Here is an 18,853-nt window from a genome sequence, read left to right as displayed (position 1 = left end):
TGTAATTTTGTGAACCTGTGGACAGATGCCACCTATACCTGAAATTCACGAGTTTAATCCTAAGGATTAAAAGCTCGATGTGAAAATGTTAGACACGCAACACTTCTAGAGCAGTTAAGCAGAATAAGTTGCTGTTCTCCTGTGCTTTGAGGAAGCGTGAAGCTTCAATTTCCTCACAATGGAACTAGAGACTGTTTGGCAACTCAGTTGTAAGGGCTGTGCGAAACCCTGATGCTCAGAGCACGGCGGGTGGAGCTCTGACATGACTCACTGGGCAGTGACTCCCTTGAGCAGCTAAGCAAACACACGGCTCCTCCTGAAATGAGCTGAACTCGCTCAGCTCCCTGGACACAGGGGAGGTTAACTCAACACCTTACTGGGACTATGCATTTTAATAACTGCAGTCACAAGGCAGTCTAACAGGAGAAGTATTTTTAGTACATAATGTAGACTTAGACCACTGCAGCATCCTGTGAGTTTGTTACACTTTGACCTATGGTTCAAAGCTGACCAGTTCTTCCAACAAACTTAAGAAAAGCTTTTCTTTTTAATTTAACTATATTGGCTTGAGTAGAACACCAAAAGTAAGACTTTATATTACTTAAGTGGGAAACACTGTTCCCACCAGGACACATAGAACAGAGAAGCAGAAATGCTTTAGCCACCCACATCACCAACAATAAATTCCTCTGGAATTTTTGAAAAAAAAACCACCAAGTTTTGTTTCAGCTCTTTTGACAGCACTCAGCACAACAATGTAGTTGAGCCAAGTCACTCCAGACCAGAATTCTATTCAGTACCATGTCTTAGGATCAGATGCAAGAATATTACAAAAGAGAAGAACAAAAATTTGTCTCTCCACTAAACTTGAATTTTCTAATAGCGAGACTCTGCTTTGACTCTGCATGGGTTTTTAGAAGCTTTTCTAAATGTGTGGGCTCTAGGTATAGTAACAAGCCAAGGGATTGCCCTAAATACAGACAGTGAAATTAGATGACCACAATAGTCCCATTGCATCCTTTAAAAAAGTACTTCCAAACATTCTCATTGATACATAAACATTCAATGCATTTAAGATTCTTCAGACACATGTAATTTTGTTAAAAATATTCTCTTCTTCCTCTTACACTTGTTTTTAAAACAAATTGTTCTTTTCTTGAGTAGCTCAAATCAAAACAGTCCACTAAATGAAAAAGATAAAGAATTGTGTATTTTATAAATGTACTTGGTTCCCATGGAAACAAGGATTAAAATATATACCTGTCCTGAAAGAAAATTGTTTAACAAGTGAAATAAAGTAGACATGCACTTGGAATGTCAGCTGAAGAATTCTGTGAGGATTAAATTCTTAAAGCCACTCTTCATGTGTTCTGGGCAAACAAGAGAGGACTAGCCCAATTTTCCTGGATAGGTAATGTATTAGATTTATGTGGCTTTAGGTGCTCATTTGAAGCAAGCAAGCATGGTAAATTATTACCCACCTATCTTCTGCTGCCTGCACTTCACACTGCTTTACAGACAAATAGAACAGTTGTTATTTCATCTAGAGCTGTACCAGGTTATAGGAAACAACCAAAGCTGTTTGCATTGGAATGGTCTCTAAACTGCTAACATGTTTGCCATAAATAAAAAAGAGGATATTTTGAATAACCTCAAGTAACTGGTGCATAGTATCATAGGTGAATCCTTCATAAATTGTATCTTGTTAGAATGTCTTATGAATAACCATAGGTAAAGGGAGGACTATGTGTGTGTAACGTCTATTCAAAACATAATATGAATAAACAGGCAGAAACAAAACAGTAAGCATACTCCCCATAATTACATACAAATAACTATAATTAAGATTTCTTTCTAGAAAAATGTATGTAGTAGTCAGTCAATCTTACCTTTATGTCCTCTTGGGACCTAGATCCTGGTCTTCAGTAACTACAGCAAAAGGAGCAGCTCCTCCAACTCCATGCACTTAGGTCTTTTATATTCTTGGCCTGTTACATGCAGATCTGGTGGCCTGGGTGACTTGATGGACTCCCTGACAGCTACTGAACTATGATCTTGATCTAAAGACTCATGTGTTACTGGATTACAGACTTAGAACTACACTCATTAGGACTGAACTCCATTGCAGTGATGCTATAGGGAAATTGCAGCCTGGACCTTTCTCTCCCTTTCCTAGGGGGTGGCAAAGGACTCCCGTGGGATAGCATCTCCGGGCTCTTCGTGTGTGACCGCTTCCCCTGACACAGCTCCACTGCCAAGCGGCTCTGCGTTTGTGGCACTTGCGCCTGTGAGCTTACCTCTGTCCGTTCCGAGGGACAGCCGGGCATCTCACAGCTTTCCTTCAGCGAGACTTGGCCAACTCGCCCAGACAGCAAAGGGTTCTGTGTTGGCAGGGCCGTCACTACCGGCACCGGGCGCGGTGTCCCTGCCCGCGGGGAGCGCGGCCCGTGGGCCGGGCGGGGCGGGCTCGGTGCCGGGGGCGGGGCGGGCATCGCCGGCCGCACAGGCTCCATTTTGCGGTGTGGCTGCGGAGAGAGGCCGGAGGCTCCGCAAGTTTCCCTCAGGTGAGGGGGCTGGGGGGGAGGGAGGAGCCGGCCGGCCGCGACTCGCGTGCCCCCGGCCCGGCCCCGCTCGCACTGCCCGGGGGCTGGGCCGCAGCCCCGGCTCTGCTCACACATCGCCCGGGGCTTCGGGCCCAGCCCCGGGGGGCGGCCGTACTGGATGGAGCCCTGGGCAGAGCCCCCGGAGCCGCGGCCGCCCCCGACTCGGGGCTCGGCAGGTGTCCGGCCGAGGGAGGTGCCACCTGCCCCAGGGAGCCAGCGGGGGCTGCCCGGTGGCCTCGGGAGAAGTAGGTATCGGGACAGCGGATACTTGTCTCCGCCCGCAGCTCCACCTCGCCGGAGGATTCGCCGGGCCGGCCCGCGGCTGGCGGCTGAGGGAGCGGGAGGAGCCTGGGGCGATGCGTGACTGCCCTGAGCGGAGCGGGGCAGCGGCAGGCGGGGCCCTTAAAGGCGGCGGGGGCGGGCGCGGTGCTGACGGGGGGGTTCGGGCGGTGCCCCCTCCCGGTGCGCCTCGGGTGCGGGGCCGGGCCGGGCCGGGGCTCCCGGCGGAGCAGCCACAGCGGGGACACTTCTCGGTGTTCACCTGGCGGAGCTCCCGGCCGACACCCGGAGCGCGGCGCGCCCGCTGATGTTTCACCGCGGGCCGGTGCCGCAGCTGACTCACACCCGGCTCCCGGCTTGACCCGCTCCGTGCCCATCCGGGGACAGCGGGGACAAACGACAGTCTGGCGGAAAAAAAAATCTGTTGTTGTTTTGGTTATAAAAGTAGTGACGTCAGTGCCGCTGTTCTACTTGAGGATGCTTGTGCCAAAATTAAAGCCCATTTTTCCCCCCTGTCATTAAGTGTTTCATAACTTGGCTAATGGTCTCGAATCTCCCTGCCCAGCTGGTTGGCAACGTGTAGGGTGGGATGATCTCTACCCCTACTCCCCAAGTCCCTCTGTTAAAAATGTGACTAAAATGAACAGTTACTGTCAGGAAGTAGAAATTTGTTCCATAAATGAAGTAATGTTGAGGGATTACACCTGTTCTTATCAAATTACCATTTTACATGGGATAGCTAGGGTGCTGCTATTCTCCCAGGAGCAGAGCAGTGCAGGATGATGAATACAGGTGCTTGGTGCAGTCCGGAAACTGGTTTCTGTCCTGGCAAAGGGTTCAGCTCCCTCCTGCTGGCACCTCAGAGTATATCCTGTATTTCAGAGCTTTCTGGAGGTTTGAGCCTCTTACCATGCTTAAATATCTGTCTGACCATAAATAAGAATGTTAGTTAATTATGAAATTGAAGATGCTTCTCTTCTGAATTTTGATTGCTATGGTCAGATGTAGGAGAGAAAAGCTTTGTGGGTTACTAGCAGATTATTCAAGTGATTTAACAGGTAATTAGCAAACAAATATCTACTACCAACTCATATATAGTGCTTCACAGTGAAGATACCTTTTCTTTTTTTTTTTTTCCCCCCCAGAATGTCATACCCAGGTTATCCCCCTTCTGATGGCTACCCTGCTTTCCCTGGTTATCCTGTAAGTATGGCTTTTGAATGTGTTGCATTCCTAATGCATTTGTATTCTGTGAATACACCTTCTTACTGTGCTCCATGTGTCTGTAAACAGTAGCTGTCAGTTCGTGTACCCTGACTTTACAGCTGTCACACAAGAATTCCAAGGAAGCTTATTTTCTTTTAATGATGCCCATTGTGCCAAAAAGGTCTTTGGTCTTGTTTTATTTTCTCTTTTTCTTGTGAGTTTAGCTTATTAAATATAGCTGTCTCATCTCAACAATTCTTTTTTCTTCTTTTTTTTTATTTTTTAAAGTTTCCTCTGTAAATAGGAGGCCCTTTACATGTAGGGTTAGAGGTAATCTCTGAACCAATCTGTACCAAATACTCACATTACCATATCCCAGGATTTACAGAGATGTTGAACAAGCTTCAGTGGTCACAGCTGTCAGGAAGAGCTTGGAACACTTCACTCAAGTAGCCCAGCTTTTATATAACACCAAATAAATATTTTTCTGAGGATAGAGGACTTGTATCTTGACTACCCTGTCCACAGCACTGTTCCGTCTTCAGCTCACAACTGAATGGACTAAAAATTTGAAGGAAGCTTAATGGAAGGCTGAAATATATATGGCTGATACTGCAGTCTTTTTGATATGCCTGCAATATTTTTCAAAGCTCTGCTTTTATTGGCACTGAACATGGCATTCATGACACTTCCATGGCACTTGTCATAGTGTAATTGTGGGAATTTTACCTGTGTTCTATGTAGTACAGATCTAGGCTTAAGCATGGATCTCAGCCTGAATGCCTTTAAGATACTGAAAAGCTACAAATACGTGCAAGATATAAATATATACATATAAACACATGCAATAAATTCTTTGATGATTTTGCTTTACAATCTACCTTTACTTGTTCTGAAACACTAAAGTCAGTCAAACTAAAGACAAACATGTTAGGAACAAGACTATTAACTCGAGGATTTTTTTTCTTCCCTCAGGGTTCTTCTGAACCCTCATGATTTTAGCTGTAGTTTATTTTTAATTACATATGAAAATATATTTTTTTCTTAAAAAAAAATCTTTAAAAAATCTAAAAAATAGCCAGTTCCAATGAATTCATTTAAAAGACCTTTTAGACTTGTTATCATGATTTGCTAGTCTCATTGATGATGCCCAATGTGATAACCAATTCAAAAAACATATATGAAATTATTTTTTTCTGCAGCACTGGTAGTTATCTGAGCAGGGCTTTTGAGGGTCCTAATTTGTATTTATGAATCTAAATTCCAATAAAATCTTTTGTTGAGTCAGGCAGAGAAATGTTAGACTGTACCTCTGAGGAAAATAATATTGTATAGCCTGGGCACAGGAATCTGGGGGTAGAAATCTTGGGGCAGCCAAACCTGAGGAGAACATCTGAGCTAGGATTTACTGCTCTGCACTTTATTTCTGTTTCCGGGGGTCAAGAATGAATGTGTACTGTACGTAATGTGTGACTTGTATTTCTAAAGCTAGTCAGTAAAGATGATTCCCAGAAAGTGAGTAATGGGTCCATTCATCTTGAAGCTGATTTTGAATGCCTGATTTCTAAGATCATGTATAATGACTTTTACCTTACAGAACCTTCCCTTAGAGATCCAGATCTTTCAAGTAAATGTTTCTAATATATCTTAATGCTAATAGCAACCTTTGTGGTATGGCTGGTAAATCCTACATGTAGCAAAACAAATATAAAGCTGTTGGACTTGTTCTTTTTATTTAAAACCTGTATAGGTGTTCAATCTGACTCAGTGATGCAGATTTAATCATTGAATGTCCATGCTTTATAACCTCGATTTCAAAGGAAATGGGAAAAAAAAACAAACCCGGAAGTTCTTACCCTGTAACATTTCAAAGTACTGTTTGTGCAAGAGAGGCAGAAGTTTCAAAGCTACTATGCTCTTAGAAGTCTTTTAACAGGGGGTGAGCTCCTAATGCTTCATAGAAGGCAAGCTGAGCTCACCTCCTGCTTGTGTGGGATAGAAAGAGCAGCTTTCCAGTAAAGGACCAGGAGTCCCAGTGGCTGACAAGTCGAGTGTGGCTCAGCACTGCAAGTCCTCAGGGAGGAAGGCTAATGACACACCAGGCACCTCTGGGATACTGTGTCTGGTTGTGACCTCCAAGTACAAGAAAGACAGAGACAAAGAGGAGCATCTCCAGGGAAGGCTGCTTGCCTAGAGAACAGTAGGCTAAGCACAGATCTGTTCAGTCTTCTGCTGGGTAAGAAGGTGCAATAGAGACATTGGAGCCAAGAGGTACACAGTGAAAGGGCAGCTAGCAAATACAGGTTGCAGCTGCAATTTGGTTTGGGGAAAATATTTTTCTCCAGAAGAGTAGTCAAACACTGAAACGGGCCCAGAGAGGCTGTGAATTTGCCATTCCTTGTATATACTGAAAACTATCAGGCCTTGCATGAGCTCGCCCAACTCCAAAGCTGGCCCTGCTTTGAGAGTGGATGGGATCACAGGCCATCCAGAGATAACCTCTACCCTGCAGCATGCTCTGTGTCAACATAGGAGACACCCAACCAGGAGGATCCCATCCAGGCTTCAGGACTTCTGCTGCTTCAAGCCCTACAGCTAATTCATGTTGCTATTATACAAATGGACATTTTGGCAGCTTGGGAGTTTTTACTCTAATGTGCTGTTAACAAGCATACAGACATCCCATTTTTGTGTTTCAGCCGACAGGTCAGGAGTCTGTCTATCCACCAGCTGGTCAGTATGCCTATCCTGCTGTTCCTGGAGGATTCCCTCCATCAGGAGGAGGGACCTATCCTGCAGCACCACCGAATGCTGGGTTTCCAGGGGCAGCAGGATATCCTGCACCAGGGGGCTACCCTGCTTCAGGGGGCTACCCTGGAGCTCCCCAGGCTGGAGGAATGCCACCTTACCCTGGAGGTAAGATCCTTTGTTAGAGTACCAGTCAGGAGTGATTTCCAGTGTAACCATTCCCTGTGCTCGTTAGAAGTAGTAAAGAAAAGCAGCTTTGTGATCGGTTCAGGCAGCAGCAGGCAGGCAGCCAGCCAGGTTGCCATCCAGCAGTAAATACCTGCATGCTGATGGCAGAGCCTTGGTGGTTCTGGGTCACTGCACAGACATGGAAAAACTGGTCTCTTACATAGCTCTGCTCAATAAACTGGCTCCTGTTGTGTCAAGAAGTCAAGTACAAAATACTAAGTGTGCTAAAGTCTGGATTTTTTTTTCCCCCTGGCTCCTCCAGGCTCTGGCTTTGCTGTGCCTCCTACGGGGCCTGGCTTTGGTGGCTATCCACAGCAGCCTCCTGCCCAAAGCTATGCTGGAGGTGGACCAGCACAAATTCCAGGTATGTCATATGTAAGAAACTTCAAGCATCCAAGGTTATACCAAGAGACCCCAGGATAGGTAGTAACAAATTAGGCCCTTACCTTTGTTACTTGTAGCTGTTTGTACGCTGTGCACCTCCTGCCACATTTCTTGACCAGGCCACTGAAGGGCTGATGAGAACCATCTCTGTAGGTGCTACATCCAAGAGGGATGGCTGTCCCTGAATAATGGTCATGATGTGGTTTAGTGCTTACCCTTTTTCAAACTGCAAGTATCTCATGAGAACTGTGAAATCCAGAGTTGACATTCAGTGAGTATCTATTAGTTCTGTTAATCTCAATTGCATTTTTCAGATCTGTGTGTTCACAGTGATTCCTGACACACTGGAGAGAGGAAAGGAGAATGCACACATTTGCTTAAAAGCAGTGCAGTGTTTGTAATGCTTTGAGTGGTCAGTTACTATAGAGATGATTTTTGTCCTGGAATGTATCAGTTGTGTTTTAAAGAAATTCAAGGCAGCAAAATCTTTTTGTTTTATGATTGCTCTGTTACCTCTAGTACTAAGTTGCTATTAAAATGATAAGAAATGTGCATACATATTATGAATAAAAAAAAAATTCCAGTACAAAAAAATAGTTTTAGCTTTTGTGTTACCAGTGCTTTTGATCACAAAATGAGATTACTTCAGTCCTTTTTGCAGCAATGAATTCTGAATATTTATTGTTTATATGCTAGGTATTTTAAAGTGTATATAACAGTTTTTAAAGACATCATGTAACACACATTCTTCATTTGTTTGGGCTGTCTTGGCTTCTGTCAAAAATAGCAGAAGTTCATAAGGAGAGATCCTTCCAGTTCCCAGAGCACCAGTAAGTTTAGTATTTTTAGAATTGCCTTGCTAGCGTATGTACGAAAACGCATCTGTGATTGCTTCTTCCCCTTATCCCCAAGGGAAGAAATTCAGTTACTGACTGTGGTAGGAATGGTTAGGAAACAGGTTGTGTGCAGTGGTAGGTCTAGCTTTATATTCAGATTAGATGGCATTTCCATAACAAGAGGAGACCTAATTAATTTCTCCTACCTTGTTCTTTATTTTCACTAGGATTTCCTGGTGGACAAGTACCATCCCCAATGCCTGGTCCGGTATGTGCTGTTTATTCTTATATAATTAATCTTATGTGGCTTCTGTAGTTTTAATGTTTGATTTCCAAAGGTTTTGACTGTGGTCTGCATCAGGAGTTTCCATCTACCCTCAGAGTAATGTTGCCCTGATTCTGTAGTAGAAGATGGACAACTCCTTCTGAAGTACTGATTATAGAGATGTGATTTTAATTTGAATTTTTATTGTGTAGATATCTAGTTACATGTGACTCTTATTTTTCAGCCTGCTGCAGTGGTTCAGTGTACCCAGGGTACAATTCAAGCTGCTCCAAACTTCGATGCTGGAAGGGATGCAGAAATTCTACGCAAAGCTATGAAGGGTTTTGGTAAGTAAGCAATAGAAGCTTTAGTTCTTATTGATCTAACTTCTTAATACCAATTTGTTGTTTTCTTCAGTTTTTATTTAACAGTACCTCCCCTGCACAAGCTTTTGAAAGGTTACATTTTCAAAATGGCCTGGGCTACTTAGTAGATGATGTTACACAGAAAATTTGGTGGACTTAAATAGCAGCCTCTTATTATGTAACTATTTTTAATTTGTAAAAATGCAACAGTATAAAATGCACAGTTTTGGACATTCTTACATGACATTGGCTTTCTTTTTCCAAGGAACTGATGAGCAGGCTATCATAAATGTTGTTGCTAACCGCTCCAATGATCAAAGGCAAAAAATTAAGGCAGCTTTCAAGACTATGTATGGCAAGGTATGTTCACTAGTCCTTTGAACTGGGAAACAAACCCAAAATTTCAGCTGCTGCTTTAACTGCCTGGTTGCATTTTAGCCCTGAGAAATGATTTGGGCCTTTTTAAAATGCACTTCTTTTGGTTAAATTCCTTATGTATTGGGAGACATCTGGTATTTGACATAGGGTTGTCCTGATACCTGGCAGAAGGAGGGGTGGGCGAAGGCTGGAGGCTGTCTCTGTCCCTGATCACACAAGAAGCTTCTCTAATGCTTGACAGAAAATAATCAAGCTTAAACAGCCCTTGTATTAATGTCTTAAACTACTGAGTTTTTTATGCACACAAACCAGCACTAAAATCTTCTTCTTCCCAAGAAACAAACTGAGAAATGACTGAGGATTTGATAGTAAATAAAATTCCAGGTAATTTAATTTCTTCCCTGTAATTTTTGCAACCTAAAGTGAAATTTTGTAGTTGTGGCATTAGTGAGGAGATAATGGAGAAGAGCTGAGCTGCTAGAGATTTGAACTGAGGGAAGTTCTTAATAAGAAATAAAACAAAGTTTTACAGGTAAAACACAAAGGTAGAAAGTTAGAAATAAGTCATAAAAGTAAGTTCTAGTTTGATCTTTCTTCAGTATGTAATCCAAATATGCTTAACACTCTTCAAAGCCCTTTTTGTGTTTATAATTGAACAGGACTTAATTAAAGATCTGAAGTCTGAGTTAAGTGGTAATGTGGAAGAATTGATTCTAGCCCTCTTCATGCCTAGTACCTACTATGACGCCTGGAGTTTACGTCATGCAATGAAGGTATGGTATTCCTGAGAAGGAAACTGTTTAAAACGATTTTAAAATGCTCATCTAAGAATACCTGGTTCCAGCACTGTTGAAAATTGTGATTGCAGGGCTTAAAATTCTTTTCTGCTGTGTCCCCCAGTTCCAGACAATTTCTGCAGGATTAGCCAATTCAGAGCAGATGTCCATTCAGTAGAAGAGGAAAGGCTGCAGGGCAGAACCTCTTATCTACCACTTGGGCATCATTTTTGCTAGAACCTAGAAAGGGCCAGGGTGCTGTTAAAACCATAACCAGTGCTTAAACTAAAGGTATATGCCTTTCCTTACTAGGAACAAACCTTTGTTACTGAAAGTTGTTTTTGGATTATCCATTTTTTCCACCAAAAAAGACAATGAGAAAATAATTTCTTAAAATCAGATGATGGATGTATCTGTTGAAATATAAAGATAGCATTTAGAGATTAGGTGAGCTAGTTGGTTTAGACTTTTAGCTGAGGTAAACTGGTACATCCAGTTTACTGGAATGTCTTGCTTGAGCTGCAGCAGCTAGCAGGTGGCTGATAGTGGAAGTGAGTAACTCAACCCATGTATGAATGTACATCTTCTGGAGAACATGGAGCCTAAATGAAGATCTGCCTTCAATGGGGAATAGCCTCTCAACTATTATGAGTTTCAAAAGTTCATAATGTAAGATTACCTAGAAGTCTCACATGCATCTATCTAATCCTTCCCTGAATTGAGATGCTCATGCCAGTAAGAGCCCCCTGTACACAGAAAGCACAATTAACTTCTACTCTGGGGGGAGGAGAGCATCTATAAAAAGATCCACATTGCAGAAGCAGCCACATTTGGACAGGGAATACACTTGTGTACTGACCAAAACAGAATTTACATGTGTATCTTTGACTTTAATGATTATCATAAGGCTCTATCTTCCTTTGGTAAGTTTCCAGATTAAGGTTGCCAAAGATTTTCCTTCCTAAACCATTTTCTATTTAACTTTGAACAATGTCACTGATATGGATGTATAGTTTTGGGGTATTTCTCTGAACTGGTGCAGAATTACATGTTTGAGGAATCTTCATTCCATTTTAAGTATACAGCAGGCTTGGTGCTTTCACACTGCAGGGCTACTGTTCTAACAATCTAGATTGTATTAAGTTTTGAAATAGCAGATGTCTGCCTTATTTCACAGTTGAAGAAAACTGCACAGGTAGTGCTCTGTAGTTATGCCTTTGTTTTCTCTGCCTGCAGGGAGCAGGCACTCAGGAGAGCGTGTTGATTGAGATCCTTTGCACAAGGACAAACCAGGAAATCCGCGAAATAGTGAACTGCTATAAATCAGAATTTGGAAGGGACATTGAACAAGACATCAGATCAGACACTTCAGGACACTTTGAACGATTACTTATATCTATGTGCCAAGTGAGCTTTAATTTTTATTTTTTTTTAATAAGATAACAGTGTACAGTCTGATGTGTTTAGTCATAATGGCTCCATAAATAGCCTGTGTGTGCTTAGCAAGAGGCAGGTTTTTAAGAAATTAGCCCGTGGTCATCGATTTATTCCCTAAGTTATGACACTTCAGTTCCTTCTCAAGAGATACTTCTTATCTACAAATCCATGATGAATTGTGTGACCTAATTTAGCACCCTCAATTAATATCAGAACTTACATGGAAATACTGTGCAGATGCATCCAAGCGGTTCCCTAAAACAGTGCTCTACACAGCTGTTAGAGCAAGATGCTTTTTATTTTTTGCCTACGTTAACAAAGTAATTTGGGTGAAGCTGAATGGATAACCTCTGTGGTATGTAGAATTCCTGTGAAAATCCCTACAAACAAGGTAAGATATGCCACAGGGCAAAACCTCCCCCGCAAGTTACTCCATAGTCTGCCTTCCCTTTATGTCACCACTGGAGCTTGTTTATCCTGTATCATTTACTAGGGCTCATTTTGTGTTGATGAACAGTAACTTGCTATCACTCATATTTAGGAAGAAATATGTAACTAATGCAACTTCTCACATTTCTCTGATTAATTTGCCTATTTCTGTTAGAATTTCTATGCCACTTCCCTATCTCATTGGCTTCTACCTTTGTGAGAGTTCAGCTGTGCTCTAGATATTTGGTTAAAAGTCAAAATCCACAAGAAAGCAAACCTGGAGAAGCTCATGCTGCTAATTTTTATTTTGATAAATCCAGTAGTTTACAATAACTGACAATCACATCATTTAAATAGCATATTAACCTCTATAGATACAATGGTATTGGAGAGAATGTATTCAGCCTTCTCAGCCAGTATGTTTAGCAGTATCCCATCCATGCACTGGGCAGCAAAATGCCAAAACAACCACCAAAGCACATAAAATGTCATATAAGCCCTACTGACACAAGTGTAGTGAGTGCTTTCTGAAGACATTCTTACTTGAAATAAGCAACTTCTAAACAAAATAGGAGGGAAACCTGAGATATTTCAGGTGTGCATATTCAGTAAGATAATTCATTAGTTCGTTTGGGAAGAGCCTTTGCAACTTGAAGCCTAGAAACAAACAAATCAAGAGAAAGCTTACATTATTAAGTAAAAGAGACTTAAGTACAGTACTTAATTAGAACTATGAAATGGCTTGTAGAGGTGAAGTTATCTGAATCAGTTTATCTGCAGTTTAATGCATGTTCTACAGACAGGATTTTGAGCCACTTTTGTATTTGTTTCATATAAAGAATATTACACCACAGAGATGTTTTAAAGCAATGTAATGTATTTCAAACTAATTTCTCTTTCTGCTTCAAGCTTTGAAGATACCTGCTTGGGGTCTATGTACACTGCAGGCAGTTAAAGCATAGCTTTCTCTGTGAAATTTCATTTGAAATCTGTTGTCTTTGCATTAAGGGTAATCGTGATGAGAATCAAACTGTGGATTATCAAAAAGCTCAAGAAGATGCTCAGCGTCTGTACCAAGCAGGTGAAGGAAAACTTGGGACTGATGAATCTTGCTTTAATATGGTTCTGGCAAGCAGAAGTTTTCCCCAACTGAAAGCAACAGTTGAGGCATACTCCAGGGTAAGAGTTCTTCACTGATTTCAAATAAGCTTGGTTAATGTATTTTAAATTAGGGTTCCAGTTGCTACTACATTTCATCATCCACATATTAACCTCATTTATTTGTAGATTGCTAATCGTGATTTATTAAGCAGCATTGACCGAGAATTTTCTGGAAATGTGGAACGTGGTTTGAAGACTATTGGTAAGTTATATATTCTTCCCTCCCCGCCTTTTACTTTAGGAATCAAACCTAAGTGTAACCAAAGAAAAATATAATTCAGCATGGGCCATATGGCAAATGATCACATAATCAGAGACTCTGCTAGAACAGAAGTAGCTTCATTTATTTAAATGGCTCATCTTGCACTTAAATGAAGAAAATATTCATTTAAGTGAAGAAAATAAGCATCCATCATGAAGAAGTCAGTTTCAGATAAGAAAAGTCCATGTAGAAACTACTTGTCACTTCTCTGGGAAGGCAGGCAAGTGTACAGAACCAAGGCTCACTGGTTAGTGATTGTAGCTGTATAATTCAGAGTTCTGGAAGAGGGGGTAGCAGTGTCACAGAGCCATGACTGGGTGTGCAGCTCCTCAGCAGAGACAGCTGAGCCACCCACACAGATAACCTCAGAGCCAACATGAACCTATTGAAGGCACAGTTCCCTTTCCACCCCCTTCCCCACCACCATCTACCCCAAAAAACTCAGCTGTGGCTAAGGACAAGTTTAGCAAAATAGAAGATGTTGTTCTGAATTAACTTTTTCCTACTGACTTGTTATAGTAAAGCAGTTCAACAGAATTCAGCACAATTAAATTATAGTGAAAATCAGTAATATTTAGTAGTAAATCTGGGGACACCAGTCATATCAGTGCTTATGCAAATGCCAGCCATTGTGTGTAGCCATAATGGATAAGCAAAAACTTCCCAGAGTATGTTCTACTCAAGAGTTTAATGGAAAAAATTCAGGTCTGAGGATCAGGTAGAAGAATAATGGCTCATCTCTAGGTGTGAACAATCTACTGAAACCAGATCTATTCTGTAACTACAAGAGCTACAGAAATACTAGAGAACCTTCTGCATTTGTAATTTTCTTAGTGAGATTCTAGCAATGGAACATGAGTAAAATACCTTGTGTCCCAATACCGGCTATCCAAGGAGAATATCTTTTTTTGAATTACCTGTTTGAGAATTAAGATTTCAGAGAGTTTTGAAAAGCACATTCAGAGGCGCTAACTGCTACTAACCATAAGTTTTTGTGTGAAGGCATAACTTATTTGGTCAAGTTGAAAATAAGCTTAGCTCTATAAACAGGTCCTGTTATTCACAGTAACTGGATCTTCACTAGGACCAACCTTTACCTGTCTATAGCCAAAATCCTACCAAGATGATCCTGCCAAGTATCACTGTACAAGGATATCTTAGTGGAACTAATCCTAACAATATACTTTATTGCAGTGCAATGTGCTTTAAATCGTCCAGCATTTTTTGCAGAAAGACTTTATTATTCTATGAAAGGAGCTGGCACAGATGATTCTACCCTCATCAGAATTGTAGTCACTCGCAGTGAGGTAAGAATTTTTCTGCTGTGTACCAGTCACACGCAGCAGAAAGCCATCTACCCAAAGCAGCTTGTCACTTAGTCCTCCTTTCACAGGTGTAATATCATGTACTGCATGAAGTTTTTATGGGGCTCACATTTAGATGCATGTGTTAATTAGTTTTGAAGCCAGCTTTCACGTAGTAATTTAATTAACTCTGCCTAGTTAGACTTAACTGCTTGTTTTCCTTTTTAACTGTTGTTGCCTGTCTATGTAGCAAGTGAGCACCTCCAGGTGAGAAGTTCAGATGTTCAGAGTTAGGAGAGCAAAATCTTAACAAAGCATGGAACAACTGCTGCACTCTGCTTTGGGAGCTGCTCCTCCATCCTTGGAGGCTTGTCCACTGCACACGGTTAATCACTGCACATCTCATCCTTGGCATGTGTTCTCTAGTTCAAAATGGAAGAGATGTGGGGTGACTGTCTAAGATTTAAAGCATACACTTGAGGTATCAAGTACACTTGTGGTTGAGTTTTCTGCTTTTTTTTGTCTTTGCATAGATTGACCTTGTGCAAATTAAACAGATGTTCACACAGATGTATCAGAAGACTTTGGCTACAATGATAGCAAGTGATACGAGTGGTGATTACCGGAAGTTGCTGCTGGCAATTGTTGGGCAATAGAAGAGGATTATCTGGTTTTTTGGTTTGTTTTTTTTTTTTTGAAACAAACTGGAGGACATGAAACATGCTTTAAGTAGATACTAACTATCCTTGTAAAAGAATAATTTTTAAAGGTTGCATAATCAAATATGCCTTCTTGATGATTCAGTAAGCTTTTTGCACTTACAATGCCTTAATTTACAGCACATAATATTCTTTATTGTATAATAAAATATATATCTTATCTATTAGACCTTAAGCCTTAGTCTTTTTGACCCAGACAAAACCACTTCCCCTCTACTGGATTCTTGCATGTGTCTCTGTGGGAGTCAACTGTTTCAGTGAAATGAATCTCCAGCACTCAAGTTTTCTGAAATACCTAAATTGCTGAGCTCAATGTAGAAGACAGACAAAGCCTGAGGCTGTGATGTAAAGTATTTTACACCCCATCCCCTTTTAATGTGTTTCCATCATAATGTTGAAAAACATCCAAGTGCTCAGTTTAAGTACAATACACTGTTTACACAATACACAATTTAGGGGCCTTGGCAGAATCTGACTGTCCACCCCTGTTAACTTCCTCAAATTAGTGGTTAGTTATTGTTATGCTTAAGGCAGCAATGGAAAGGATAAAATCATCTTGGATCCGATTCTGAAGTCCCTCCTTGTAAAGGAGTAGGTTATACAGCAGCTGACCAAGCACTGAAAAAGCATTTCTTTGCAAACCTGTAAATCCAACCCAAAGCAGTTGTGACCTACACAATATAAATGGCTATGTGGATGTTTTCAAAGGATTTAAAGAGAACACCTTTGAACAGCACATTTGGCTTTTTTAGAAAGCTGCACTGAATCAGTCCCCAACCATAAATTTAAGAGAAGCTTTAAGTCCAGCAGTAATAAGCAGTGTGTTCCTTCAGCAATGCTTTAACAAGTAACAGTTGTATTATAGGACATCCTCACACAAACAGCAAAAAATCTATTTCTAATATCTCTCAGTCAAAAATCACTAGGGCTGCTAGAGCCAGTTCCAACAGGACAAACCAAGATGTTTTTGCACAGCAACAACAATATCAAGTGTATCACACCAAAAAAAGCTTATGTATTTTATTTATATCAGTGGTCTGCAACCTAAATCTGATTTTAGACTATAAACTTTTTTTGATACTGAGAAATAGTTCAGCTGGGTCAGATTAATTATTTCAAATACAGAATAGATGGAAGTTGATTTGGAGAGACTAGAAGACATTCTACTCTGCATTGCTTTGGTCATCGTTACCGCAAATATCCACTGAGATAGATATATGTGTATGTATATAGATATCTACCCTGTCAGTAGCTTTCCAAGCTTGACCAAGATTCTTATAAGTTTTGGTTCTCATTTTTTTCAAATTATTGAACAAACTTCCTTACAAGTGAAGCACCTTAACACTAATTAATTGAAGCATATTAGTACATATGCATTTTTATATGTGACCAAAAATCCCTACCACTTCCTTTGTCATTCAAAGCAGAATATTGATTAAATCTGACTCATACATACTATACAGGAAAATGAGCAGATTAATAGGCTTCTATGTTCTATTCTATGTAAATACATTTTACCTATTTTATGGCAAAAATATTTTCATTACATGCTAGCAACAAAGAATTGTTAAATGGGTATCAAGAACCGAATGATTGATAATGAAATTTTAGCAAAAAATAGGCAAGGAAGGACTAAACAGATATTGTCTATCTTGCCTCTGAAAAAAACCTTAATTTTCTATCTAACTTATGTAATAGTGCTTTCAGAAGAACTTAGGAAAAAAAAGCAAGCTGGTATGAAAGTCTGCCCTCCAAAAGTGTTTGACTCACACCAGAAGAGACCTCCCTTTCTAAGAGAAAACCATCCTCAGTCCCAACCATCTGGCTTTTTGCAAGAGGGCCAATCTTCACAATTCAAGGCATAAGACTAGAGCAATTTTTCCATTTCACAATTGAATTTAATAAGCTTTAAAAGGAAAGCTGTTTCACACTATAATTTTGGGAGGTGAAGGTGTTTGTTTGCCATGGAACTGGATACAGGTAGGTTGTGAACTTGGCTGCTCTTCCCCGTTTGGCTCAGTAAATGGCAGCACATTGCCTGACAGCACATGGCTCTGCTGGAAAATAACCCCCCCAAAACCTGACCCAGCTTGGTCTGTACTTCTGCTTCTGAGTTCCACCAACACACTCCCTGGGGCAGTCAGAGACCCCAGCCCACCTCTGAATCTTTGCTGATGGTGCCCTGCAGGTAAGCACACCACAGATGATGGTCCCACCCCTCGGCTCAGGGAAGAAGTGACTCACAGCTCTTGCTGCCTCTCTCCTCTGGCTGTCAAAGCCATGCCTTCTTCCCTCCCTACCCAAGAACAGACTAAGGACATAAAGGTGACTTCTTTTTATCTTCCTGTCCTTAAAATGCTGAAAGCATGAAACAAGTAATGCAAACTACTTACAGTTTTCTGGGAGTAAGGAAATAATTTCTTCTCCCAAACAATATAAGAATTAGAGACAGCTCCAGACTCCACCTTACAGAAACACAGTAGCAAAAAATGAGTGCCTACTTTACAAACAGGAACACCCCCAGACACAACCCTTGTTACCTGACTACTTGCCTAAAGGGTGACAGGAGAAACACAGCATGAGAAATCAGGCCAACCACTACCCAGTGTATTTTCCTATGCTGCAGACCTGCCTTCATATCTGGCAAAAACTATTAGACAATGGATACTGCAAGGGAGTCCTTACAGCTGCAAAACAAATACTGCAAAGGAATCCTCACAGAAGTGAACATCATTGCTGCTGGGCACTTACTGCCATACAAGTATCAGAACCAGTTCTCTCCAATTACAGTGAGGTCTTTCCACACATATATTGTATTTTCTTCATATATACAATTCCAGCTATTTGAAATCTTCATCACAACCAGAATCTGAGTATCAAATCAGGACAAATAGTTTCTTGTGGGGTTGTGACATTTTCCACTACCACTTACAGGGAGAAAGGTACCGTCATCATGTTCATCATGAAATTTCAGCTGTACTTCGTAATAGGTTTCTGTTCTGCTCTAATATGTCACCGTATGCAGACTGTACAGCTCACAGGGATAGGAGTGCTTCATAAAAAAGCCAAAAATCTTACCACTTTTAACTTGATCTTCTGGACTCAAACTCTGAGAAGAATTTCCAATTAGAATGCATCTGCAATAAAGTAAAATTGTGTATTAAAACTCCTCTTACCAACAGTATGTTACTTATCCTAATTCTCATCCTGTTCAGCAGCTTGTCCTTAGTTTAAAAAGAATATGCCAAATAGCTAATTTGTGTGTCTGTACAGAGTGCCAAAACAAACAATTTTCTCCCTCTGCCCAAAAAGCAGCACCAACACACTTCAGTAATTGAATGTTTCATTCAAACCAACATATGAAATGCAACTATGCATAAAAGTCCAGATTTTCTAGACTCCACTGACCCTGCTCTGACAAGCCAAAAGTGGATGTCTGGCTTACCATACACAAAATATTTCCAAGAGAGAAC

At 41.0% G+C, this 18,853-nt stretch overlaps 2 protein-coding genes across 3 annotated transcripts in view; one reads left to right on the top strand and one right to left on the bottom strand.

Moving 5' to 3' along the window:
* Window positions 1-2,485: 2,485 nt before the first annotated feature.
* Window positions 2,486-15,555, top strand: ANXA7 (annexin A7). Of its 2 annotated transcripts, XM_005520531.3 has the most exons (13): window positions 2,486-2,564; window positions 4,028-4,085; window positions 6,788-7,004; window positions 7,327-7,428; window positions 8,512-8,552; window positions 8,794-8,896; window positions 9,180-9,274; window positions 9,952-10,065; window positions 11,305-11,475; window positions 12,943-13,113; window positions 13,222-13,297; window positions 14,552-14,664; window positions 15,195-15,555. In XM_005520531.3, exons 2-13 carry the CDS (start codon window positions 4,029-4,031, stop codon window positions 15,315-15,317), a joined length of 1,383 nt encoding a protein of 460 aa, XP_005520588.2. In that variant the 5' UTR covers window positions 2,486-2,564; window position 4,028; the 3' UTR covers window positions 15,318-15,555. The 2 variants fall into 2 exon arrangements, with proteins under 2 accessions (XP_005520588.2, XP_087916015.1); XM_088059889.1 differs by lacking the exons at window positions 2,486-2,564; window positions 4,028-4,085 and having other exon boundaries at window positions 6,799-6,826; window positions 6,921-7,004.
* PPP3CB (protein phosphatase 3 catalytic subunit beta) overlaps window positions 11,516-18,853 on the bottom strand; it is a 47,771-nt gene continuing 40,433 nt past the window's right edge. The window contains exons 14-16 of the transcript XR_001331326.2: window positions 18,459-18,517; window positions 17,774-17,845; window positions 11,516-12,591 (exon numbers count right to left, since the gene is read on the bottom strand). The gene's annotated coding sequence lies outside the window, so the exon portion shown is untranslated. The remainder of the gene's footprint in view (window positions 12,592-17,773; window positions 17,846-18,458; window positions 18,518-18,853) is intronic.

The sequence above is a fragment of the Pseudopodoces humilis genome, chromosome 9 (assembly GCF_049639895.1).
Source record: "Pseudopodoces humilis isolate 2021_Gansu_Grassland_sample_001 chromosome 9, ASM4963989v1, whole genome shotgun sequence".
Taxonomy (NCBI): domain Eukaryota; kingdom Metazoa; phylum Chordata; class Aves; order Passeriformes; family Paridae; genus Pseudopodoces; species Pseudopodoces humilis.
Note: the sequence above shows the minus strand (reverse complement) of the source record. Positions and strands in the feature narration are given on the sequence as shown.

Excerpts from the sequence above, each read along its gene's own strand:
- ANXA7 (XM_005520531.3), top strand. The coding sequence starts at position 4,029 with ATGTCATACCCAGGTTATCCCCCTTCTGATGGCTACCCTGCTTTCCCT. Across the intron at positions 8,553-8,793 it reads CATCCCCAATGCCTGGTCCG|CCTGCTGCAGTGGTTCAGTG; the intron begins GTATGTGCTGTT and ends CTTATTTTTCAG. Across the intron at positions 8,897-9,179 it reads CAAAGCTATGAAGGGTTTTG|GAACTGATGAGCAGGCTATC; the intron begins GTAAGTAAGCAA and ends TCTTTTTCCAAG.